Consider the following 24,277-nt stretch of genomic DNA (forward strand, 5'->3'; position numbering starts at 1 on the left):
AGATAATCACAGATTCCTAAGCATCAGTCTTGTTCAGAGAGTCCGTGAGTTACGATGTCTTCGACGAAATTCAGCAGCGTTGAGAAGATATGGCGAGCGCCCCAAATGCCAACGCCTCTCTTCAACCCGAAAGCCAACCTGGGACGAATTATCCTGCACATCCTGAGCCGCGACCCACTAAAAATCTGCCAGATCAGCGACAACAACGGAATCCGCTTGACGAACCGCGAGATCGCGTCCGACACCGAGAAGATCGCCGCGGCGCTGAGGAGGAGAGGCTGCCGAAGAGGAGATGTCGTGGGCTTCGTGGCCAGGAATGGACACAACTTGACCCCAACTTTGTTCGCGGCCTTTCTTCTGGAAGCGCCGACAAACGCGATGGACGTGGATAAGAACGAAAGCGAAATCTACAACATTTTCAGCGTTACGAAGCCGAAGTTCATCTTCTGCGATGACGACAAAGTGTCGTTGGTGCAGAAAGTGGTGGAAAAGCTGGGAAATGAAGCCACAATTTTCGTGTATGGGAGGAAAATTTCTTCCAACATCCACATTGAAGATCTTATGAAAGAAGGCGATAACGATGAGCTGAGAAGGCAAGTAAAAGTTATCTTTTTGTCACTCCGTGAAAGCTGCGGAATTACTACCGAATTTATGAGTGTTTAAACTATTTTTTATTTCTGCAAACACAGAGAAGTCTTCGAAGATTCTTGCAGAGACAGTGAAATGAAGTATCACGTAATCGTTTGCTCTTCGGGAACTACTGGATCGCAGAAAGCCGTTTGTGTGCCTTACCAAACAATGATCGATGCAAACTGGGCTCAAAGGATCAGCACTTGCCCTACGGATTCTATATTCAGCTTCTGTCCCATCTTTTGGTGAGACTCACTAATATTTTACTGCGATTGCTAAATCATTTCACACGAAACAAAAAAAATGCTCGAAAGGCTAAAATTACATTATATATTTAGAAAATATTTGTTATTTCAGGTCTGTTTGCTACAAAATTATTTTCAAAAGTATTTTCTTGGGTCTTACGCGCATCATCACGACAGAATCCTTCAATTCTGAACTTTACATCCACATTGTGAATAAGTACAAAGTCAGTCACACTGTGATTTCGGGACTTTACTTGGATCACGTCCTGCAATCTCCAAAAATGACGCCAACCACCCTTGAGTCACTAAAAAGTATCTGGTGCGGAGGAACTCTTGTCACCGGAGCCTTGTTTCAGAAGTTATCACCCTTCATCGCGGGGAAAGAGTTTGAAATCTCATACGGAATGACAGAGATGGGAGGAATATCTACCTACATGAGCAATCTCAGAATGGCAGAAAGTGTAGGAAATCTCGACCCAGGCTCCGAAGGAATAGTCGTCAATGAGGGAGGAAAGAAATTGGACCCCAACGAAAAGGGAGAGCTTTGCTTCAAGTCATTCCATCATTTTACCCGATACTTGGGAAATCCCGGAGCGACAGCAGCTTCTAAGGACGAAGAAGGATTCTTCCACACCGGAGATGTTGGATTCTACGATGAGGATGGTTTCCTCCACATCGTGGGAAGATGCAAGGAAGTCATCAAGTACTTCATGAGCCACGTTTCTGGATCGGAGATCGAAAGAGTGGTGAAAAGCATTCCGGGAGTCGCTGAAGTTGCGGCCGTTGGGATTCACGATCCCAAATGCAACCAACTTCCTGCCGTTGTTGTGGCCAGGAAGAATGGAACGATTGTCACAGAAGCGGAGATTCTCGAGAGAGTGGCGGAAGAACTTCCGGACAGTCACAAACTCCGCGGCGGAGTTTTCTTCGTGGAAAAACTGCCAACGACTTCTTCCGGAAAACTGAAGCGCGCCGAGGCGGAAGAATATGCGGAGAAGCAGCATCAGCTGAATAATCATCTTAATAAATAATGACGTCGCTGAAAGCTCAGTTTCTTGGAGATTGTATTGTATTATTTCTAATTTGTGAGCGCAATAAATATGGGTTTCTTTTGTGGGAATTTGTTAAAAATTTCTGACTCTGAGAAACATTCCAACTCTCGCTTCAGCTTCATATTGACTATTTATGGAAATATTCGAGTTATCTGAGCCTTTATTTTCCACCTAAGTAGAGAAAAGTGACGAAGAAGATGAATTGCAGGATAATGTGTTTCAGAAACACAACAGTTGGGAATAAAAAGTACTGAATCTTGAAAATAAAGTGTTGAGAAAGTCTGAGGATGAGACAGAAAAGCAAAGTGTGATCTCAAGAACTCTGGGAATTTTTTGCAAAACTAACTGTAAATGAATTCAAAGAAGTGCTAAAAGCCGATTGTCAGTCTTATCAGTTCGCTTTATTCGTGGTATTGCAATCAATTCGAGAGTACTGATATGACTTCACTGAACAAGGGTAATTATTCTTACTGTTTTTCTAAAAATCAATCCCAAATACTTGATTTTTCGCCAGATTTACCCTTCCTGGATCCGACAGACGAGCTCTGCGATGAGGATTACGAGGCCAGGAAGAAGGAAAGGGAGGAATTCTTTGCTGACGGAGTGAAAGTGATCGAAGCCATGAAGAACATAAAGATGCTCACAGAAATGAAGGATTCCATTGAGGAATTCGTGATTCAACAATTGGAAAACCCTGAACTGGCGGTGGAGGAGGATCAGGAAGCGTCCAGAGGACAAAGCGATACGCTTTCTGAGCAACATCTGCAGAGAATGCAGAGAGAAAAGCAAGATGCTCAGGCGAGATTCAATCACAGGACGAGAATTATTGCCGAGGGAGCCAGACGCACCTTTGCCGAGGACAAAGCGGAGACTGAGGAGCGAAAGGAGAAGGTCCGGACGCAGTTGCAGGAGATGGAAGACCTGGACAAGCAGTTCCAGCTTCTGGCGAATGTGATGAAGCGTTGTTTCGATATACACGATTCGGATGAAGAATAAAAATCCCTCGATTGTGGCAGAAAGTAAGGTAGGGACTTGATGATGATTTCTCACCATCAATTGGAGAGTGTCATTTTGATTTTGGGGCGCTTTGGCGACCCAAAAGTCCCTCCCAAAAATAAGAATTGCCGGGGCTAAATTCTTACCGGTTCTCTACTCGATGTGTTTGTCAGCCGGTAGTTTTACCGCAGGACACACAGGAGTGTTTATTCTTTCACCTGATATCACTTATCATCGACTATCACTCTCTGAATTGGAGGAAAACGGGGTAAAATGACCATAACACAGCTCATTTGTTGTATTGACGATCCGCCAAAAAGTCGCAGCAAATGCTGTGAGTCGCGAATCGGGTGGGCTAGAGTCACGCCGTTGTCAGTGTCAATGGCGGATGGAAACAATCGCAGTTCAATATTTGGGTTTTCAGTGTGAAATCTGAGGAAAGATGCAGTCATTCTACAATATCGAGATCAACAAGACGGAGTGGAATGTGCCCGCGCGCTACCAGATGCTGACGCCCGTGGGCAGCGGCGCCTACGGGCAGGTTTGGTGAGTTCGCAATGAAGCCTGTAAAGTCGCGACACTCCTGCAAGACTTCCTCTTTTTTCCCGTCCAGCTCCGCCGTGGACACACTGAACAACACAAAGGTGGCCATCAAGAAGCTGGCGCGCCCCTTCCAGACCGCCGTGCACGCCAAGCGGACGTACAGGGAGCTGCGGATGTTGAAGGTGAGGCGCTGCCCTTGGGCGCGCTCTTCTTTGGGTGTGTTCCTCACCGTCTCTATCTCTTTCTCTTTCTCTCGCGCGAACAGCACATGAACCATGAGAACGTGATTGGGCTGCTCAACGTCTTCCATCCGGGCGGCAAGTCGCTGGAGAGCTTTCAGCATGTGTACCTCGTGACACATCTGATGGGCGCCGACCTCAACAACATCGTCCGCACGCAGAAGCTCTCCGACGATCACGTGCAATTCCTCGTGTACCAGATCCTGCGCGGCCTCAAGTACATCCACAGCGCCGGCATCATCCACCGCGACCTGAAGCCGAGCAACATCGCCGTGAACGAGGACTGCGAGCTGAAGATTCTGGACTTCGGGCTGGCGCGGCCCACGGAGAACGAGATGACGGGCTACGTTGCGACGAGGTAATGACGCTCAAGGCACTCAAGCGCCTTTCTATTTGTGGCCCACACACACTCGCAGTCACGCGAGTGCCGCTGATTGTCTCGGCCAACCTGACGATCGCCCACCAGCGCGCGCTCTCGATGCTCACGCTGCGATCGTTTACCTGTTCTGCGGCTTCTGCCTCGGCGGCAATTCCGCAGCACAAGTTTATACCGAGCGGCATTCATCTGCGAATGCAGCGAATAGTTGGCAAGAGCGCCACGAATGAGGGCCAATTCTTGTGGTTTCCTGGGTGTCCTGTTTGGGAAGAATTGCTCTTTTGTGTATTGCAATAGGGGAGAGAGGGTGCATTAATTAGAGCTTAAATTTGAAGAGTTTACCACTCAATTCTTTATGTTGTTTCTGCTTATTTAATTATAAGCAAATGGTTTGATATAAAACAGACGTTAAACCGTGATTGATTTGTAGAGTGTTTTAAACAAACATTCATAAATCACAGCTAAAAAGAGAATTTTGAACCTACATAAGTAGTTTCCGGGATACAAACAAAGAAAAACAGGATTTCAAGATGTGAAATTCTTAGATAACATAAGAACATCACTAGAAGTTGGAGATTCATTTTAAGAAATATGATCATAAACGCCCCATTTTTCTCTATGCTCCAGACTCTATTTATTATTCTATTTGAGCAGCAATTCGCATGATTGTGAATGCATTCAAGAGCTGAATAAATCCTCAGCAAATACTAAAAATTGCTGAAGATGTTCAGCAGAACAATGTATCTGTTGCGTCAATAGTCATATTGAATACATTGAGACGCGCACATTCCGTTCGTGACTCACCTGATAACGACTTATCGCTCTGCTCTCGGGCTTTCAGGTGGTATCGCGCCCCCGAAATCATGCTCAACTGGATGCACTACAACCAGACGGTGGACATCTGGTCGGTGGGCTGCATCATGGCCGAGCTGCTCACGAGCCGCACGCTTTTCCCAGGCAGCGATCATATCCACCAGCTGAACCTGATCATGGAGGTGCTGGGCACGCCGACGGACGACTTCATGGCCAAGATCTCGTCCGAGAGCGCGCGCAACTACATCAAGTCGCTGCCGATTATGCGGAAGCAGGACTTCCGCACGGTGTTCCTTGGCGCCAATCCCAAGGCCATCGACCTGCTGGAGAAGATGCTGGAGCTGGACGCGGACAAGCGCATCCAGGCCGAGGAGGCGCTCGCTCATCCGTACCTGGAGAAGTACGCCGATCCCACGGACGAGCCGACGTCGGCGCTCTATGATCAGAGCTTCGAGGACATGGACCTGCCGGTGGAGAAGTGGAAGCAGCTGGTGTTCGAGGAGGTGACCAGCTTCCTGGAGGCAGCGGCGCCGGCGGAAAAGTGAGGGGACGCGTGTTTTCTTTCTGTATTACAAACAAACAATTTGAGAAGAAACCCCAAAAGTGTATTTTGCGAGGCAATATTGCAATCTTACCGACACAACACTGTGAAGACAAACTTTACCTGCTTTTAGTATGCGCCATGGAATAATATTTTGGATAGAAAAAAAAAACACTGATTTTTTATGGAAAAGCGCATGGAATGCTCAAAAGTAGCTCTGCTTTTGGGCAGCTCTTCATTGGATGTCCGTTGCAATCGGGAATGTTTTGAAGTCTCATCCCACTGAGTTTTGCCTACTTCGCAGCGCATTGGCTGGGCGAAATGTCAGTTTTCGGGGAAGTGCTGAGGTTTCCAGTGTGAGGATGTTTGTTTTGGTGAGAAAGTGACTCCCTGACGATGGTCGGACGCAAGAAGAATGACGAATTCGACAGATTGAACTACCAGCTGCAGAGATTCGACAAGAAAGTCAAGGCGTGGTGTCCCATTTGTCAGAAATTGCTGGCCAACACCTCGGCAAAGCGACTCCGGAGTCATCGGTGAGTAAATATCACTCCTCCCGCTGTTCTTCCAACTCCCCGGCTGATGTGACGCATCTTCTTTCAGCAATAAATGCAAGTTGGGCGGTGAGGAGCAGAACTCCCCCGGGAATATCGAGGAGGATGATGTGGAGCAGAAGGTTTTCTCCAAAACACCAAAAGTAGGGTTATGAGCTGCTCCTGGGCGATTCTGGTCTGTTCTTAAACATGATTCTCACCCTTTCTCACTTGTAGTTCCAAGTGATCAATCTGCCCGCCTTCACGAATGCGACCCAGAGTGACGCTGACATTGTGGAAGACGACAACAGGGCAGACGATACTGTGTCCGGATCCAGGAAGCGTCACATGCCGCCCGCCCGCAAGGCGTCGTCGTCAGACAGCTCTAGCAGCTCCTCTAGTGACTCAGACGCCTCACCGCAACGCCTGAGCAGTCTGCTGTCGCCCAAGCAACTCCGCAAAATGTCCAAGAAGGTGAAGAAAAAGAAGCGGAGGCGCTCTGACCTCACTGGCATCGAAGTGACTGAGATTACGCGCTCCCTGGCCGACTTCATCTTCGAGTGCAATCTGTCGTTCAACGTGGTGGAGTCGGAGGCCTTCAGGACGTTCGTGCGCGCTCTGGAGCCGGGCTATGAGAAGAAGATCCCCACCAGGCGCGCCCTGTCGTCCACACTGCTGGACGACGCGTACAACAGATGCATCGAAAGGAGCGCCTGCAGCTCGGAGAGTATTCTCTTCGTCTACAGCTGCAGGAACTTCCTCACCAAGGCCAAGAGCATAATGTGCACGCTGAGCAGCGTCGAAGGGAGCAGCGCTTTCGTGGACACGCAGGACTTTAAGGTGAGATTTGGATGACTTGTCGCTGTAGAAATGGCTCTAGATCGACTCTCATTCTCCAGGAGGACACGGAGACCGGCGACAAGCTGATGGAGATCGTGTGCGAGGCCACAGTGAAGGCCAACAGTCTGTACGGCACGAACATCTACTGCCTGATGACGGACAACAGCCGTGAGATGGGCCAACTGGGCGAGGCCGTGAATGTGTGGCACTGCGTCTGCTCCAGCCACGTGGCCAACCAGCTGGCGGACGCGCTGCTGCAGGCGGACTTCACGGAGAAGGTGGTAGAGATCGTGCGGGAGTTCAAGACGCCGCAGCTGGAGAAGCGCATTATCGCGAACGGTGGCCGGCGGCTGGAGTTGCCTCGTGAGGGACGCTGCGGCTCCACGAGGCTCACGTACGAGTGCCTGCGCGACGATCTGGCGCACATGAAGATGATCGCGGCCGAGGCGACGTGGCAGCCGGCGCGCGGCCGCCACAGCAATTGGCAGCGCGCCACGGCGCTGCTCTTCGACGAGGCGTTCGTGCAGGAGTTGGAGGCCAATGTAGCCGTGCTGGAGGCGATTGGCGAGGCGCTGGCGGTGGTGCAGAAGCGGCAGAGCTCGATCGCGGACTCGGTGGACGCGTGGCTGTCGCTGGGTGAGAAGTTTCCTGCCCAGTCGCCACACATGGCGGCAATTTTCAACCACCATCGCGATGTGGTGTTCAACAAATACGCCTTGGCGGCATTTGTGCTGCATCCGTTCCACGATCGCGAGCGATTGCCGCAGCAATATGCGTCCATGGCGCATCACTTCATGCTGGAGGAACTGAACGCCGACGGACTGCAGCAGCTGTACGACTTCCAGCACCACAGAGGACTCTTCCGCGTGCTGTACAGCAAGGTAAGGAGAGCCGCGAGTGCTCGAGACGCACAGAGACTCACAGTTGTGCAATCTCTCTTGGCAGGGTCTGAAGCAGACGGACGCGCTGCTATTCTGGAATCTCGCTCGCATGGACTATCCGGTGCTGGCCAACATGGCGACGCGCCTGCTGCGTATCCCCGCGTCGGCGGCCAAGATCGTCACTGCCTTCGGCCAGAGCGGCGACAGCCAGCGCATCCCCGTCCGCAACCGCCTGACGCCCGACAAGACGCGCAAGCTTATGCACATCCTGTACGCGGCGAAGCTGAACAAGGGCCGCGCCAAGGAAGACGACGAGGACGCAGACGAGGAGGACGACGCGTAGTGCAGCCCCTAATGTTGTATTTCCTTCACTTGTGGATAAAATAAATCTGTCTTTTGATCCAAAAACAAGCGTTTATTTTTTTTTATAAGAAGTGTTTTTATTTATTAAACTTTGAATTAATTTGCTTAATATTTTCTCATATAAGTAGATTTTTTTTTAGAATTCTCATTTAATAATATAAAAAGTTCACTTTTATTATATAAACCATTTTTATCGTGATTTCTCATCATCATTTTGCAATATAACTTTTGGTATGAATTCAAATACATATTATATAAATTTGTTAAGTCATTTTTTTAGGAACACGTTAAGGTGTCGTGATTAATTGCAACAATGCTCCTTTTATTTTCCATCTTTTCTCTATTTATGATTAACTCACAAAAATATTGGTATAGAAAGTGGATTTTTCTTTTTTGCAACTTTCATCTCTTGAGAATTTTTTTTTTTCTGTATAAGTGCTTTTACAATTCTTGTCACAATTTAAAACCTATAAATATACTTTATTGCATCTTCTCTAAAGTAAACTTCGATAAACACGCGCCCACGTTTTGGGCGGTTGGAAAAATTAGGAAATACACCTGCAAACCTATAGTAATTCGTTGGATGAGTGACTTTAGCGATTAGGGTGTGATTTGGTGGTTAATTTAAGACAGAATGTGAGGATTAGGGGTCATCTTAACCGCGCGAATTAATACGATAAACATAAGGATTAGTGCTTCTCCTCTCCTTGCTTCTCGTGTCTTTTGTGAGCTGCTGTTCGTTGTTGTGTTGGCATCTTCATCGTTTCGTTGCCGAGTGCGTTGAGGACGTCGTTGTTGTCCTCTTCGTGCTGGACGCCGTTGAAAGTCGGTCGACGCTCGAGCGTGGCGGCGTCGAGGACAAATGGAAGGGCGCCGAGCCAGATTGTCTGCAATACAAATAAACATTGTGAGCAGTATTCTTGGGCGGGGCTTGTGGGTGGGCGTGTTCTAAATGCCCTAAATGTGGTTTCTTGTGATTTTCAACATGACTTTCAGTCAAAATCAAGGCACATAAATGTGCAATCTCTCATCAATTCCTCAAAATTGATTTATGAGCTATTCAAGACAAGAGATCATCAATTGCTATCCGGAAGGGTCGACGCAGTTTTCTTGTGAAGCCAGAAAAGTGCGGAATATAATCTTCCGAGAAACTCTACTATAATTCAGCCTCTCTTGCGAATCAACTCACCTCTCAGAAGGGCTCAGGAGTGGCGTTCCATTGGATTTTGGCGTCGTGGCTCCGAATCGAGACACCCTCGGATAGGAGGAAGTCGGCGTCTGCCTCTGTGGAATCCTTGACGGTGTGTCGTCTGTGAAAGTGAAATCACTGTGAAAAAGCCTGTTCCAACACACCAATCTGTTTCTATCTTCCAACTCACCAGATCCATCGAGGGACAGCTGAGATCCCTGTCGCGATGGTGGCTTCGAACCCGGACGACTCGAAGGCCTGGAGCCGGGTTTGGAATTCTCCCTCGATCCAGGAGTTCTGCAAAGAATACGCAAATCTCTCTTAGCAAATCACCCCGCGGAGTAGCCTTAGTCAGACAAAACTCACCTCAGAGACGGTGTTCGGGATGAGAAGCGCCTCAATCCAGAGGAGCTCTCATTGTCACTGAGAGAGTCAGGCGTGGAGGCGGACAAGGATGATCGTGTTGGACGTGACATCGCCACGGACCGTTGAGACCTTTCGCGGATCTTCGCAAGTGGAAAAAATTACAAGAAAACCATTAAGACAACAGCCAAGGATCAACAATTTTGCAAAAAATACAGTAAAATCGCTGTTAAAAAGAAAATAAATTATAAGAGAATAAAAATTGAGGATTAAACACATTTTAAGCAGTTGGCCAATCATCATTTTTAGAGTTTCTCAAGCGTTGTCTGGCATTTTGCTTGCATTGCTGAACAAAAGATTGTTAAATAAATGTTTTTTTTTCTTCTCACTGTCAGGATTGCACTGTGGAACACAATTGAAAAGACAAGGATTTTCCTTCGCAGAACTCCTTGCTCGCGAGTGCTGGCGAAGAAAAAACCCACTTTGGATCACTTCCAATGGCCAGAAGAGACTTCTGGCGCTCCACAGAGTCGGCAATCGTGACAGTGAGTGTGCTGGCGTGACGTGGGACTTACCCAGTGCGTGGAGGGATGACAGTGGGGCGCATGTGGACTGAGTGACGTGCTCCAGGCGTCACCGCGCAGGAAGAGCGTCCCGCCGGCGCCCATGTGCAGCGGAAAAGCACATGGGACTTGCTCTTGTGCCCTCAACCGCTCAAATATTGGCATCAACTCGGCCAAATGCTCATCGACTGTGTATTTTGTGTCATTAAAGGCATCAAAAAGGTTTGTTTTTTATATGACAAAAGAGAGTGAGAGAGGATAAGACAACATTCTCCTTCATCATCTGTGACTTTTTGCGAGGATGGGATCACAAATGGACAAAATGGACAACGAGAAATTCACTGACTTCACATGTGTGATCTTGATGGTGTGTTTTGTATTGTGTGTAAATACAGAAAATGATCATTTAATTGGCATTTCGCCATTCACTTGATTCCCACAGGAAATGTGCGCGTTTTTCTTACTAAAAACAATATATATTGTGCATCCTGAGAAACACCGAGAAATAAAGGATAGACTCAACAGTCCACTTAATACAGATTTCTCAACGGTAGAGGAAAGATTGAAGAACTAAAGAGGCTTTTTTACGGTGCACTTTTGACCACTGATCAGAATTGACTAGACAAGCTTGTGGATGGACTAAAGATCAAGGAGAATACCATATAATACTTATAATCGAGATAGAATTGCGGTTAAGACGTCAGCAGATGCAAATTGACCCCAGAACTTTCAAAATTATGTATTTTAAAGTTTTGTGAAATCCCAGGGAAAATCTGCCTCTATCTCTTCTTGTATTTGCATTTCCCAGTCCATACTTGATCTCCAATCCTCATCCAGGCAGCCTAGCAACTCTGATCCGCCCACACTTACCTCAAGACTTCTGCTCACGCCCTCCAGTCGCACGACCGCTCCTCGTCCAGAGAGTGTGTGTATTTGTATGTACAAGAAATCCCGCCACCGCTCAGTTAAACAGACCCAGAGATAGAGAGAAGCGAAAAGAGACACTTGGTCGTTACCTTCATGATGGGTCCTTGGCTGCTCAAGACCGGCGACGAGGTGCTCGAGTCCTGAGCTCCAGGCGTCGAGAGACGTGGCCTGAACGCCGCCATGCTCTGCGACACGCCGTCCGCCAGCGTGAACTGCTCCCTCAATTCCACATTCGTGCGACCCTTGGCTACACACGCAATTGCAAAATAGAAAACGTAGGGTTTTTGTGGCTTTTCTCACAACACAACATCAATCAGCTAACACTTCTATCTTCTTCTTCTTCCAAGTGGCAACAGAAGAAAAAACAGCAATAATAATAATAATCTCTTGCATTTTCATTGCGCAAAAATTAATAACACATTGTCACACAAAAGAATTAATATGTAATTTGTAGCGTTTGTCTTTTTTTGCCTTTGTGTTCTGAGCATGGATTAGGAATTAGAGAACCAAAAAAAAAAACTATTACGGTTAAGCATTCATTTGTGGCTCTAAAGCGTGCAAAAATCCACATTAATCACGCAATTAATAACAACGTTAATTGTCTTCAAACACCTTCTTTTTTATGCTCTTTCGAGTTAATGTCTCTAAGTGTGTGTGTGTTAAGAAAACAGAACGTTTTTCTTCTCACAAAGACTCTCCACAGTCTCACAATTGGGAGTCAAACATCAAATTCATTGTCAAATAAACACACATCTAGGAAAAAAAAAATCATATCCCAAAAAAAGAACATCAAGCAAAATGAGAAGAGAAAAATTCACTAAAAATCAAACACTTCTCATCAAACAACATCTTTTATCTTACCTCATTTTTTCCCCCATTTTCTTTTCTTTAAACGACTACATTTCTGTCACTCTATGGCATAGAAATATAAATTTACAGAAGAATCAACGAAGAAAGGGAAGGTCAGAGGTGTAATTTTGACATTTTTCATCATATTTTTCTTTACAAAAAAAAATAAACCAAGACAGTAAAATACTTAGGGGGAGTTGAAGAGAAACACCCAACCATTTTTAACGATAAATCATTCTAAAAGGGTTTGTGAGTATGATATTAAATTGATCTGTCAGACTTTGAAAGCTTTTAGAACTGTCAAAATCTTGACATTTCGATTCAAATCTCAACGAATACTCAAGAAAACCCAGAAGACTGAGAAGAGATATTTTACAAGGGTCTACAGGTTACAGATTAGGGTATTTTAGAGACCTTCAGCCCAATAAACCGGGTTTAATCTACCTCTTCCATGCATTAAAACCTCAATTAACCCTCATAGGATTACTCATCTTGAATTAAATGACCATTTTTCTCGTGAATTAATCACTGCTAGTGGGATTTAGTTTATCCAGAGGAGGGAATCTTGTGAGTTTTGTGTGTGAGATGAGGAGCACAATGAAAAAGAGAGAGTGTGAGGATGAGCACTTACCTCGGCAAGGGTCATTCTTCACCAGGAACTCATCAAGAGCCACCCATCCGCCGCCCACGCGAACCATCACGGTGCTGCGCAGGATTCTCACGAGGCGTAGCTTCTGGGAGTCTCCGAACTGAAATCGCAAAGGAAATGAGAAATAATTCATCTGTAGCTGAATCCAAGGATTTTAGCGATACTCACTCTGTACTTGCCCTCTCCAACCTGGAATACACGGAACTTCTGGCGACACGTGCACAGCATCACCAGACGTTTTACTTCATCGTGAATCTTGTCCGCATCCGTCGCTGGCTTCCTCTCTTGCCAGTCCGGACGCAGAGCCGCAATAAACTCCTGCCAGTCGATCAAGCCCTCGCCATTCCTGTCAAACAGATCGGCCACTGTCTCCATCTCCAGGCGAGATGTTGGGAATTCTGCAGAGAAAGAGTGGATGAAAAGCACTGAAATAAAGCCATTTCTGTCACACTGGCAAACTCCACTCACTGGTTGAGATAATTCCATCGATGAAGACATCTCTGGGGATGAGCCCGTTGTTGTCCTTGTCCATCTTCCTGAACAGATCCGTCAGCCGCGATTTCTTGTGGTTGTTGTATTTGAGGAAGCGCTTGCGCCACTCGTCCCAGCTGAACTGCTTCACCCTCTCGACATCCTGCAGATAGAGAAGGTGGTCGTGCAGGCGCTTTTGCCTCTCCCAGCACATCTGCCACACGATTCTCCACTGTTCCCACAGCGTCTGCGCCCGCGGCGATCGGAACTGCATGTCGGCTGAGCTGGTGAGGAAGCGCGGCCCAATGTGCGGCAGCCTGTCCTTCTCCGGCGTCTGATCCCTGCTCTGACTCGACTTGGCCAATCTGCCGCGACTCTGCTTGCGCGCATCCTGAATCGTGGTCGGCTTGGGTTTGCACACCACCTCAACTTCCTGCTGTCTGGCCGCGATGCTCTCCATGAACTCCTTGTGCTGCTCAATCAGGCGCTCCAGTGGCGGAATCTCATCTGGTAGCGGCTCGTGCTGCAGCTCCAGCAGCCTGTTCTCCAGACTCCTCAGCCACGCCAGCAGATTGTCAATGGTCTCATCGAGATCCTTGAGCGACTTGAGGTACGTCTCCAGCTTGTCCTTCCTGCCCTTTGCCCACTGCAGCACTTCATCCCAGCGTGACTCGATGATTGTGATCCAATTCTTAATGATCGGCACTGCCTCCGGATGCGCCTTGGCCAGGATTCTGTGCGCCAAGTCCAGCGTGTCCCTCTTGTTGATCTCCTGCTCGCGCAACTCCCGCAGGAATGACTCACTCTCGCGCAACAACTCCAGACTTTGCGCCTCATTGTTGGGCGCCGACGCGAATCTCAGCTTCTGCTCCGCCTCGCCCAGCCACTCGAGCAGCATGTGGACATTCTTGTGCAGCTTCTCAGCCTCGCGCTGCGCATCCTCCAGCTTGGCACTCCTCGCTCTCGCCAGCTCCTGCACCTCTTCCCACAGCGACTGCAGCTCCGTCAGATGCTCAGAAATGTCTCTCGCATCAGCCGTGGCCTCGAGTTGCCTGCCCGTTTTCAGTACGCTCTGCATTTGCGACGAGCGGCTATTCAGCTCACTCTTCAGCGCATTGTGGGCGTCAATGAGCTTGGACACTGTGTCCAGATCACCATAGAGAGGCGTGTCACTGGACAACTTCACCTTGGACTTCCTCAGCCACTCGAGCAGCGCCTGCAGCGCCTCTGAGAACTGCCCAGAGAGCAAGAGTGTCTCTTCGAGCTTCCGCTGACGATCTGTCAACACGGAGCACACTCTTGTCCACAACTCCTTCAATTCACCCAACATCCTGGTCAGAGCCGGTTCGTCGCTCTTGGGCGCGCGCTCCTTCAGCTGCTTCCCATTCCTCATCACTGTGTCATACTGCCCTTGGCGCTGAGACACATTCCTCTGGATCTCCTGCAACTTCTCCAGGCACTTCTTGGCATTCGTGGGCTTCTTGGACGCCAGATCGGCCGTCAGCGTGTTGATGTTCTCGTCAGCCTCCCTCAGATACTGTACCAGACTGAACCAGGCGTCATAGAACTCTTGCGCCTCCTTGTAACCATGATCCAGAGCCCTCGTGCGCTCCGATGTTTTCGCCACGACTCTCTCCCACCTGTGCTGCACGGACACGAGCAGATTCTTGATCAAGATCACGTCCTGCTTCTGGCTGAAGTACTTCAGATGCGTGCCCTTCTTGTCCAGCAGCAGCATTGTCTCCCTGTGATTGGACACATCCTTCTGCAGCTCCTTGTGCTCCTCCATCTGCTTCTGGATTGTCTCCAGGACACGCGAAACTGGGCCCAGATTCTGCAACGTCTTCTCCGTACGTGTCAGCCACTCATTGAATTGCTGCAAAGCATCATGGAATTCCGTGGCCTCCTTCAGAGCAATCTCCAGCTTGATCTTCTTGTCCGACGCTCTCGCCAGAATGGCATCCCAGCGCTGCTTCAGCGTCCTCAGAATGTGCTGCAGATTATTAGACGGCACCTTCAATTCATTCTGCTTCTGCACATACTCCTTGCCCTGAGACAAGAGCATCTCCACTTTGGGCCTGGTCTGCTCCAGTTCTGTGAACACTTCCATGAAGCGCTGCAGCTGTTCAGAAGACGTCTCCGGAAGCCCTCCGACTGGCTTACTGGCGCCAATCACTGCATCCACATCGCCCAGATATCCCAGCATGTCCTGCACATCGGCGAAATACCGCTGAGCCTCCTTCAGATACTCCTCGAGCTCATGCTGACGATCAGACGCCTTCTGCAGCAGCGCTGACCACTTCCTGTTCAGCGTAGAAAGCTTGTCCTTGGTGGTCGACGCCTCCTGGCTGGCCTTGTTGCTCTCAATCAAGTGTCTTCCGGCATCATTCAGCGTGTCCACGCTACTCTTGTGCGCCTGAATGTCATTGGCCACAATCTTCAGCTTCGCCAGTTCCACTTCAATCAGCTGCGGATCACCCAGCACTGGCTTCAATTGATCCAGCGTGTCCGTTGTGCGCTCAATCCACACCAGCAACTCATTCAACGCATGCTGGAACTGACCGAGATGCAGCAGAGCGTGCTCCAGATTCTTCTGCCTCTCCACCATGTTGTGCAGCAAATTCTCCCATCTTCTGTTCACACCGTTCAGCAGATCCCTGATGCTCTGCGCTTGCTCCGTGCCCGTCTTCTCCGTCAGCTCCATCGCCTGCCTGTTCAGCGAGTCGATCTTCACCATGTACGGATCCACATGATTCTTGAAGTCCTTCAGCTCGGCAATCTGCTTCTTCACCGCATCCACATCTGAGCCAATTGGTCCCAGACGCCTGAACTTCTCCTCATACTGATCCAGGAAGTCCGTCACACTCTTCAGCGTGTCGTAGAACTCCATCGCCTTCTCCATGGCGTCAATCAGGTTCTCCTCGCGCTTAGCATAGAGCACCGTGATGTTGTCCCACGCACGATCGAGATCCTCAATGTGCTTCTTCACCTCAGGCTTCTCCGGTTCTCCGCACAGCGACATGAGCTTGTTGCCCGTCTGACGAACATCCTCCACGCGCGGCTTTGTCTTATCGATGTCGTATCTGATCTCCTGTAGAGCCACTTGCTGCTTCTGGATCTCCTGTGGCTGTGCCGCTGGCGCCTCCAGAGAGCGCAGGTTCTCTTGCAGATCCTTCAGCGCTTCCATCGTGGACTTCAGGTTCTCCCAGAACTGCTGAGCTACCTTGAACGTGTCGTCAAGGGCATTTCCTCGCTTGTTGATCTTACTATTGACATCGTCCCAGAGCTTCGTGAGCTTGTCCAACTTCTTGCTGATGTCCTTCACCACAGGATCACTCTTGTTTGGCGCCTTGCTGATCACATCATTGGCAATCTTCTGCACAGTGTTGAAGGCATTGCTGCGATTGTCCAGGTCATTCTTCAGCGACTTATTCTCCGAGATTTGCTCTCGGATCTTCGGCGGATGGGCGGAAATAGGTTCGGCCTGATTGAGTTGGTCAGTTGTGTTGGCCAGAGCGCGCAGCATTCCGTCGATCTTGTCGGCAAACTGACTAGATTCCTGCATTGCCTGCTCCAAGGCGTGCTGTCTGTTCAGGAGTTCATTCTTCAGGGCTGCATATCTTGCATTCTCCTCCTCCAGGATCTCGTACACCTTCTCAACATCCTCCTCGCGCACGAGCGTGCCCAGAGTCTCACCCGTCTTGTTCTGCTTGCTCAACAGCGGCTTGTGATCCAGCACAGATTGCAGGAGTCGCTCATTGGTATCCTGCTGAATGGCAATCTGGTCAGATCGGATTGCTGGCAGTCCCAGATTGGATATCTTCAACTCCAGATCATCCATCCAGGTCATGAGAGTGTTGTGCGTATCGGCAAAGTGGTCAGACAGCGACAACACCTGATCCAGGATGCTCAATCTATCAGAACTCAGGCCCACAACAGTCTCCACGAGATCCTTAAGATCCTCCAGCTTCTCCTTCAACTCCAAATCTGCCTTGTTCGGCTGGAAGTCCCTGATCACGCGCTTCCCTGCCGCCAGAGCATCTCTCACGCGTCCTCTCTGACTCGAAATCTCATCGTTCACCTTCCTGTGGTCAGACAACTGAGCTCTCACCACCTTCGGATCCAGTGCTGGAGCGTCCGCATCCTTCAGATTCGCCTCCATGTCTCTGAACCACTCGAGCAACTCATCGACATCATTCCTCACCTCCTTGGAGCGCTGCTTGCTCAGTTGCAGACGCTCGGCGCGGCGCTGAATCTGGTCCACAATGCCATCGAAGCGTCTGTTGTCCCTGGCCACGAGGCTCTCAATCGTCACGGCACCCTCACCCGGCGAAAGAGCACTCAGCTGCGGCCCAATCCCATTGATTGTGTCAAGAACCTGCCGCATCTGTGGAATCTCACTCTCCATCCTGAACAACTCCGGTTCGCTGATGTCCGTGGCCACGAGGATGTTCTCTGTGTCCTGCATCCACTCCACGAGGCGCTGGTGTGCCTCATTGAACTGCTGCACGAGCGGCAGAGCCTCTTGAGTGTGCTTCAGCAATTCACTGCCGCGATTCACGATGTCACCGTAGCGTCTCTGCAGCGAATCCAGCTTGTCCTTCAGCTGCAGCGCCTCGTCCGACGTGATATGCTTCATCAGCTCCGCTCCTGTGTCCACAATCGCCTCCACTTGAGGCGCATGATTGGCCACATCTTCGTTGATCTCCACGAGATTGTGCATCTGCTCGAGAATGGCGTCCGCCTGCACTGGCACAACTCTGTATCTGTGCAGTCTCGACTCCACGCCCTCCATCCACTCCACCACGTCCTGGTACGACAGCACCAGACTCCTCAAGCCCTGCCTGGAGGCGGCCAGGACATTCCCGATGTTCTCACTGGCGTCCACGAGATTTGTGTAGCGATCCGTAATGTTCTTCACCTTGTCACTCAGAATCACACCCTCATCTTCACCCACGAGATTCATCAGTTGCGCCGCAATGTCCGTGAGTTCCGTGAAGTCTCTCTGCTTGCCCAGGATTTCCTCGTGCAACTTGTCATGCTCGCGGATGCGCTGATGAATCAACTCCTCATCCGTTGGCACAAATTCCATCCTCTTCACCGCCCTCTCGGCATCACTCAGCCACTGCGCCAGCGGCACAATCTTCTCGTGGAACTTCTTTGCCATCCTCATCGCCTCCTCGAGATCCAGCGTCCTGGTTTGCGCCACATTTTGCAGATTATCGAAGCGTGTCTGCAGATCCTTGAGCTGACGCTGAATCGAATTCACCTCAGCCGGATCACAGCCAGCAATCACTTCCTGGCCCAAATTGAACAGCGATGTCATGGAATTCTGTCTGTCCAGCAACATCTTCGTGAGGAACTTCTGCTCCTGCAGCTGCGCCTTCACTACCTTGTAATCCGCACTGGGTGGCTTCTGATTCGCCACCATCTCTTCCGTGTCCGCCATCCACTTGGATAATCCATCGAGCGCCTCCTGGAACTTCCCAGACTGCAGCAAACCCAGATCGATTCTCCTCTCGCGCTCATTCCACTTCACCTTGATGCCATTCCACAGATCATTGAGCTTCTCCAGATCCTTCTCCAGCATCAACGTCGACACGCCACCATGAGCCGATCGGATGAGCTCCTGGCCCAGCTGATTGCACTGCACCACGTCATTGTTCAGCGGATTGATGGTCTTGCGCGTGAAGGACTTGAACTCCTCGTGTTGCGCCCGAATCTGCTCCAGATCCGAACTGATCGGCTTCAGCGCCTTCACCTGCGCATCCACATTCCTCAGCACTGTTGTTACAGTGGAATACTCATTGTAGAAGTGCTCAAGTGAAGTCAGCGTACGATGGAGCTGCTCCTCGTGCACGCGCACCTGATTCCTCAACTTGTCCAGCGTCCTGAGGAAGCCACTGATCTGCTCGCGTGTCTGCATGGCGTCAATGGAGAAGCTGGACTCGTAGTTCGCCTTGACAGCATCGTGAATCTCCCCAATCGCCTCCGTGAGATCCTGAATGTGACCCTGAAGATTGGCATCCTCGTGAATCTGCTGTTTCACCGCTGGAATCTCTCTCGCTGGCGGCTGCAGATTGTTCACGCGCGACTCAATTGACGACAAATCCACAGAGAATCCCTTAATTCTCTCATTGAGCTGCGACGACACCAAAGCCGCCGACTTGAGCTCATCATATCGATCGCCAAGCTTCGCTTGCAGATCATCAATCCTGTCCCCAATGGCGTCCACATCGCTAATCAGGTGGTCAGCATTTCCGCCCACGTCCACCACCTCGCGTGACACATTCCTCGAAGCCGCCTGGAGATCCTTGAGTGGCTTCACGAGGCTCTCGGTATCGGCAATGATGGTCTGAATTCTGTCAATCAACTTCGGATCCTTGGAAGCACCGCCCAAGGCATCAAAGGCACCCAATCGGTCTTCACAGCGTCGTGTGTTTTGATCCAGATTCCTCAAGTCATCCTGGAAATCAGCCAACTTCTTCAGGTACGTGTCGAAGAGTTGATTCTTCGCATTCAAGTCGGCATTCAGCTTCTCCCAGCGCGCCTTGATGCTCTGCAATTCACCCTGAACGGGCTCCTTGTCCACATCGCACGCCGACAGGAAAGTGTTGCCCAGGCCCTTGAGTATCTCATACTCGCCACTCTTCTTCCACACCTCGCTTCGCAGCACATTCAGCTCCTTCAGCTGGTGATCCAACTGCGCCTTCTTCAGCACACCCAACTTGATGGCCGACAACTTCTCTTCAGCGGATCTCAGCCAGTTCTGGAAAGACTGAGCGGCGGCATGATACTGCTTGCAGTGCTCCATGCACGTCTGCAGGCGCGTGTGACGCTCCACAACGTCCCTCTTCACTCTATCCCACTGACTGGAGATCTTATCCAAGTCCCTCTGCAGCGCCGGATCCGTGAGATCCCGTCCGCGATTCAGCAGCATGCGCACTTCGTGCTCCCTGGCCATGATATCGTGATAAGCGGGCTCGTGAGTGTCAATCTGATGCTGCAGTGTTGGCTTGTGAGCCGACACCAGCAATTTGTCACTCATCGCCGACGCCTCGGCAGACAACCAGCCCAAGACTCTCGCGCAATTCTCCGCCAATTGGCGTCCTTCCCTCAGCGCTCTCTCGGCTTCCGCCCTGCGATTGTCCAGCTTCTTCTGCAGCGTCTCATACTGCTTCGCCAGCTCCGCCACGCGATTGTTTACATCCGCCCTGGAGTTGGGATCTTCGAGAACCTCACACAGATTCGCCGCGGCAGCTTCAGCGTCCGCCAGCAATGGTCTCTGTCCCTCAAGCTGTCTGCCCAGATTCTCAATCTTCCTCAACAACTCATCCTTGTCCATGTCATACGGCAGGGCGTCGAGATTGTCATTGATCTGCCTCAGAGACTCTCTCAGGCGATTGAGTCCCGCATCGAATTCCTTCGAAGTGTTCGCAGCGGCGCCCAAACTGTTGGCTCTCTCATTCAGCTGTCCATAGAGATCATCCCACTTGTTCTGCAGCGCATTCAGCTTCACCGTCACCAGTTCATACTCTGGTGACTTCACTTCGAAGTGCTGCACCAGATTCTTCCCCACATTCTGCAGATGATTCAACTGTGGCAATTGCGTGCGGAAGTCCTCCTTCAGCACCTGCACCTGCTGCACCTGCGTCTTCACCATGCGCGGATCTGACGAAATCGGTCCCAGCACCGTCAGCATACGCTCCTTGCCCTGCAGCCACGCATTCAGATTATTGTGCGTGTCCAAGAAGTCCTTCAGCTGCTCCGACGCAGCAATCTTCTCCTTGCACAAGTCACTCAGCACCTTCCAGCGCTGACACACGCCATCCAACTCATTCTTCAGCATCTCCACGCCAGGCGATTGACTCTTGCGCACCGCCAGATTCTTCACCATCACCTTGGCGGAGTCCAGGAGGTTCTGCTTCTCATACATCTCCTCCAGAATCTTCCTGCACTGATTGATGCACTTCTCCGCCTCAATGTTGGAGTCGATCGTCTCCTTGGGGATGCGCTTCTGCACCTTGTCCAGGAACCCATTGAGATTCTTCATGTTGTCCCTGTGACGACGGATCTCATCGCGCAAGCCCTCCAACTCATTCTGTCGGTCGCTCAGACGCACTCCTGCCATGTTGTAGCGATTGTTGATCTCCTGCAACTGCAGCTGAATGGGCGTCGTCTCGCTCACCCTTCCTGACTGTACGTCAATCGACTGCCGCCTGATGCTCGTCACGGAGATCTTCTTGGCCGTGCCCGACTGAGCCGAGCGTTGCTTATCGGCAATCTCCGCCCTGATCAGGCTATCATACTGCGATCCCAAGTCATTCAGCTTGTCAATGGTCGTCCCGTAATCACGATGCTCACGCACGATGGCCTGGCACTCGTCCACCTGATGCTGAATCACCTCAAAGTCCACCGACACGGGCGCCAACTTGTTGATCCGCACCTCGAAGCTCTCCAGCCACGATCTCACTTGATCCCTCAACTTGTTGTACGCGCTCAAGTGCTCAGATTTCTGCTTGTACAAATTGCTCTTCTCTGTTGTCGTCACCACGAGGTTCTTCCACAGATTCTCCAAGTGCTTCACCTGATCTCGCACCACGCCCACATTCGTCACGTCGCGCTTCGAGATCAAGTCCTTGCCCAGCTGAACACAGTTGTGGAACATCGGCTCCAGTTGGCTCTTCGTGTTGAGGATCTCCTGCATGTGACTCATGTACTCAGCCGGCAGATAATTGAACTCTGCGCCCTCGACATTCTCCTGCAGATTGATAATCTCCTTCTCCAGAGCCGTGTATTCGTTGTTGAACTTGTTCAACTCGCCAAGCGTCTTCTCCAGGAAATCTCCATGCTCCACGGCACGATCGTACAGCTGATCGAACTTCGCCTTGGTGTCCATGAACTTGTTCACCAGAGCCTTCGGCACATCGCTCGACATTTTGAAGCTGTTGATGCTCGCCCTGTGCGAGTCCAGGCTCTGCAGGAAGGCCTTGTGCTCTCTGATCTGATCCAGCAACTGCTCCTTAATCAGCGATGCCGGCCTCCAGTGATGCTTGAACTGCTCCTCCGCCTGCAGTACCAATCCCACGAGCTTGTCAAGAGATCCCTGCACACTTTGCGTTTGAATAAGTGTCTTCTCCAGCGTATTCGAGCGATTGTTCAATGAACTCTTCAGCTTCTCATAGCGATCTCGCAGATTCCTCACCGGCATCTCCAGACTCTGCACCTCCAGACTGCTGATGTTCTTCGGCAGGACACGCAGCAGAGCCTCCAGACTCTGCTGAGCATTGTCAATCAGCCGCCCATTGGACACAACTTCGCTGTACAGCACCTTGGTCTGGCTCATCTGACTCTGTATGATCACCGGATCGGAGCTCATTGGCTCCGCCAGGAGGCCATCAACTCTGGGTTGAATCTCTGTCAGCCACTTCTTGGCCGCCTCCACGGCGTCATTGTACTCCCTCTGCCTACTTCCCAGCGTCTGCATCGCGTCCTGCAGGTGATTCACCCGCGACAGCAGATCCTTATAGTGCACAGTGACTTGCTGTAAGTCCTGCTCGATCGGACTGTTGACAATCTGCTCCACATGGGACAATCTATTCGGCAAATGAGTGCGGAAGTCATTCAAGTAGTGCAGGAACTCCGCCTTGTCATCGAAATACTTCTGCACGCTTATCGTGATGAATCTCAAGTCGGCCTGATGAGCAATAACATCGCTGACAAAGTCCCTGATATTGTCCTGATTCGACGGCACAATGCGCAGTTGGTGAAGATTCTTCTCCTTCTCCTCAAGTGTGTGCCTGGCAGATGTCAGCCACGAGGAGAAGCCATTCAGTTCCGTTCTCAGGCGCACCAGTTCATCTCTCAAGTAGACAATCTTCTTGGCAAATTTGTAGCACACTTCATTGGCACGCTCCACGCGGGACTTCAGCTCATTCCCGCGACGCTCGAGGCTGGCAACCTCGGGAGCACTGAAGGCATCACCACCAGTCAAGGAAATGTGGCGCACCTGCTCAAGGCAAGTCACAACGACACGCTGATGTGAGTCAATCTCATCCTTGATGGCGTTCAGCGTGTTCACCTGGTGCCGAATGCCTTCCTCCACGTCTGACGGACCACCAATGTTGGCCAGCTTCGCCTCCACATTGCCAATCCATTCCAGCTGCTTGCCCAGCTCATCTTCGCACACAGAATACTTCTCAAAGATGGCTTGCTGCAAAGAGAAAGGAAAAAATGTGTGAGAAAATCAATTAAAATCATCACTGACACTCATAAATCTCTTCTAAACTCGACGATCGTAACGAATAATAATGATTTTCTGTCCCGGATTCCATCATCTCTTGATCTGGAATCATAAACGCCAATGTAGAATGTTGAGGTCATGCTCATCAAATATGAATAACCCCTTGTGCCCATCCGCAATAAATGCTCAACTCTTCTGCGTAGGCAAACACAAACTGTGTGTCGCCTCGCGTCCAAGACGGCGTGAATGGCGAGAAATTAGCAAGAAATTTGAATAAAATTCAAGGTTGTTCACTCAATTGAGTGCACTAAAAGCGAGAATTTGGGCAAAAAAAAGAAGCCAAACCTCTGTAGAGTGATCAGCACTGAGCTGAGCGCTCTCCAGCTCCACAGCAACCTCTTCTCTGACCATCTGTGGCTGCCAGAATTTCAGGGCCTTGTAGAATGTGAGGATGAGCTTTGAGTCGACGACCAGGGAGTTCTCAGCCGAGATAATGTGACTGAACTGGAGGGCGCGATCTAGGGATGTGATAATAATTGTCCAGTCGACGTCTGAGAGCATCCAGAAGGGTATTTTGGCACTTGGCTGGGCATAAATGGCCAAGAAGTTCCTCATCACGGCATATTGACGAGGATTTGAGCTCGAGGAGAACTTCATTGTGGTGATTTTGGAGAAAGTGAGGCTCTTGGAAGAGACTGAAACCATTTGCGAGAGGCTCTTTGAGTGATGTCGCGAGATCTTGGCCATTAAAACACTCTTGGGATTCTTCATCCACACCAACGACTCATCTCTAGGCTTTCCCATCTTCACAGTCACCATTTTCCTGCCCTTCACATTTCCATTCTCAACCAGAAACTTCGTATTGGAGAACAACACTCCTGAAGCCCTTCTGGGAGTCTTTGTGGCAATTTTCTTCGTCTTCTGCACTTCAAAAGGCCTCTTCTGCTCCCGGAAAGCCTTCTCAATCCTCG

The 24,277-nt window shown here is 50.2% G+C and overlaps 5 protein-coding genes across 8 annotated transcripts in view; 4 read left to right on the top strand and 1 right to left on the bottom strand.

The window, feature by feature from the left end:
• The first annotated feature begins 54 nt into the window (after positions 1-54).
• Positions 55-2,160, top strand: LOC132256006 (probable 4-coumarate--CoA ligase 3). The gene is made up of 3 exons (XM_059752183.1): positions 55-593; positions 690-875; positions 988-2,160. The coding sequence occupies exons 1-3, from the start codon at positions 55-57 to the stop codon at positions 1,904-1,906; spliced, it is 1,644 nt and encodes a 547-aa protein (XP_059608166.1). The 3' UTR covers positions 1,907-2,160.
• Positions 2,161-2,267: 107 nt separating this feature from the next.
• LOC132255482 (uncharacterized) lies at positions 2,268-2,973 on the top strand. The gene is made up of 2 exons (XM_059751541.1): positions 2,268-2,384; positions 2,442-2,973. Exons 1-2 carry the CDS (start codon positions 2,366-2,368, stop codon positions 2,921-2,923), a joined length of 501 nt encoding a protein of 166 aa, XP_059607524.1. The 5' UTR covers positions 2,268-2,365; the 3' UTR covers positions 2,924-2,973.
• Positions 2,974-3,281: 308 nt separating this feature from the next.
• LOC132255481 (mitogen-activated protein kinase p38b) lies at positions 3,282-5,610 on the top strand. Its single transcript, XM_059751539.1, has 4 exons — positions 3,282-3,469; positions 3,537-3,648; positions 3,732-4,063; positions 4,923-5,610. The coding sequence occupies exons 1-4, from the start codon at positions 3,366-3,368 to the stop codon at positions 5,437-5,439; spliced, it is 1,065 nt and encodes a 354-aa protein (XP_059607522.1). The 5' UTR covers positions 3,282-3,365; the 3' UTR covers positions 5,440-5,610.
• A 79-nt stretch (positions 5,611-5,689) lies between these two features.
• LOC132255480 (uncharacterized) lies at positions 5,690-8,091 on the top strand. Its single transcript, XM_059751538.1, has 5 exons — positions 5,690-5,971; positions 6,039-6,132; positions 6,206-6,808; positions 6,868-7,689; positions 7,754-8,091. Exons 1-5 carry the CDS (start codon positions 5,832-5,834, stop codon positions 8,030-8,032), a joined length of 1,938 nt encoding a protein of 645 aa, XP_059607521.1. The 5' UTR covers positions 5,690-5,831; the 3' UTR covers positions 8,033-8,091.
• A 12-nt stretch (positions 8,092-8,103) lies between these two features.
• The window catches only part of LOC132255478 (dystonin), a 33,039-nt gene continuing 16,865 nt past the window's right edge, over positions 8,104-24,277 (bottom strand). For 2 of the 4 annotated variants that reach the window (XM_059751535.1, XM_059751537.1), the window contains 8 exons: positions 13,061-23,276; positions 12,761-12,990; positions 12,575-12,692; positions 10,180-10,355; positions 9,608-9,747; positions 9,432-9,538; positions 9,242-9,362; positions 8,104-8,939 (listed from right to left, as the gene is read on the bottom strand). In XM_059751535.1, the coding sequence (XP_059607518.1) occupies positions 8,810-8,939; positions 9,242-9,362; positions 9,432-9,538; positions 9,608-9,747; positions 10,180-10,355; positions 12,575-12,692; positions 12,761-12,990; positions 13,061-23,276 (11,238 nt within the window). In that variant the 3' untranslated portion in view covers positions 8,104-8,809. Of the gene's footprint in view, positions 8,940-9,241; positions 9,363-9,431; positions 9,539-9,607; positions 9,748-10,179; positions 10,356-11,037; positions 11,342-12,574; positions 12,693-12,760; positions 12,991-13,060; positions 23,277-24,277 lie in introns of those variants that run through there. The other 2 variants (XM_059751536.1, XR_009468185.1) reach the window with 2 other exon arrangements.

Source organism: Phlebotomus argentipes, unplaced genomic scaffold (genome assembly GCF_947086385.1).
Source record: "Phlebotomus argentipes unplaced genomic scaffold, Phlebotomus argentipes genome assembly contig_5, whole genome shotgun sequence".
Lineage (NCBI taxonomy): Eukaryota > Metazoa > Arthropoda > Insecta > Diptera > Psychodidae > Phlebotomus > Phlebotomus argentipes.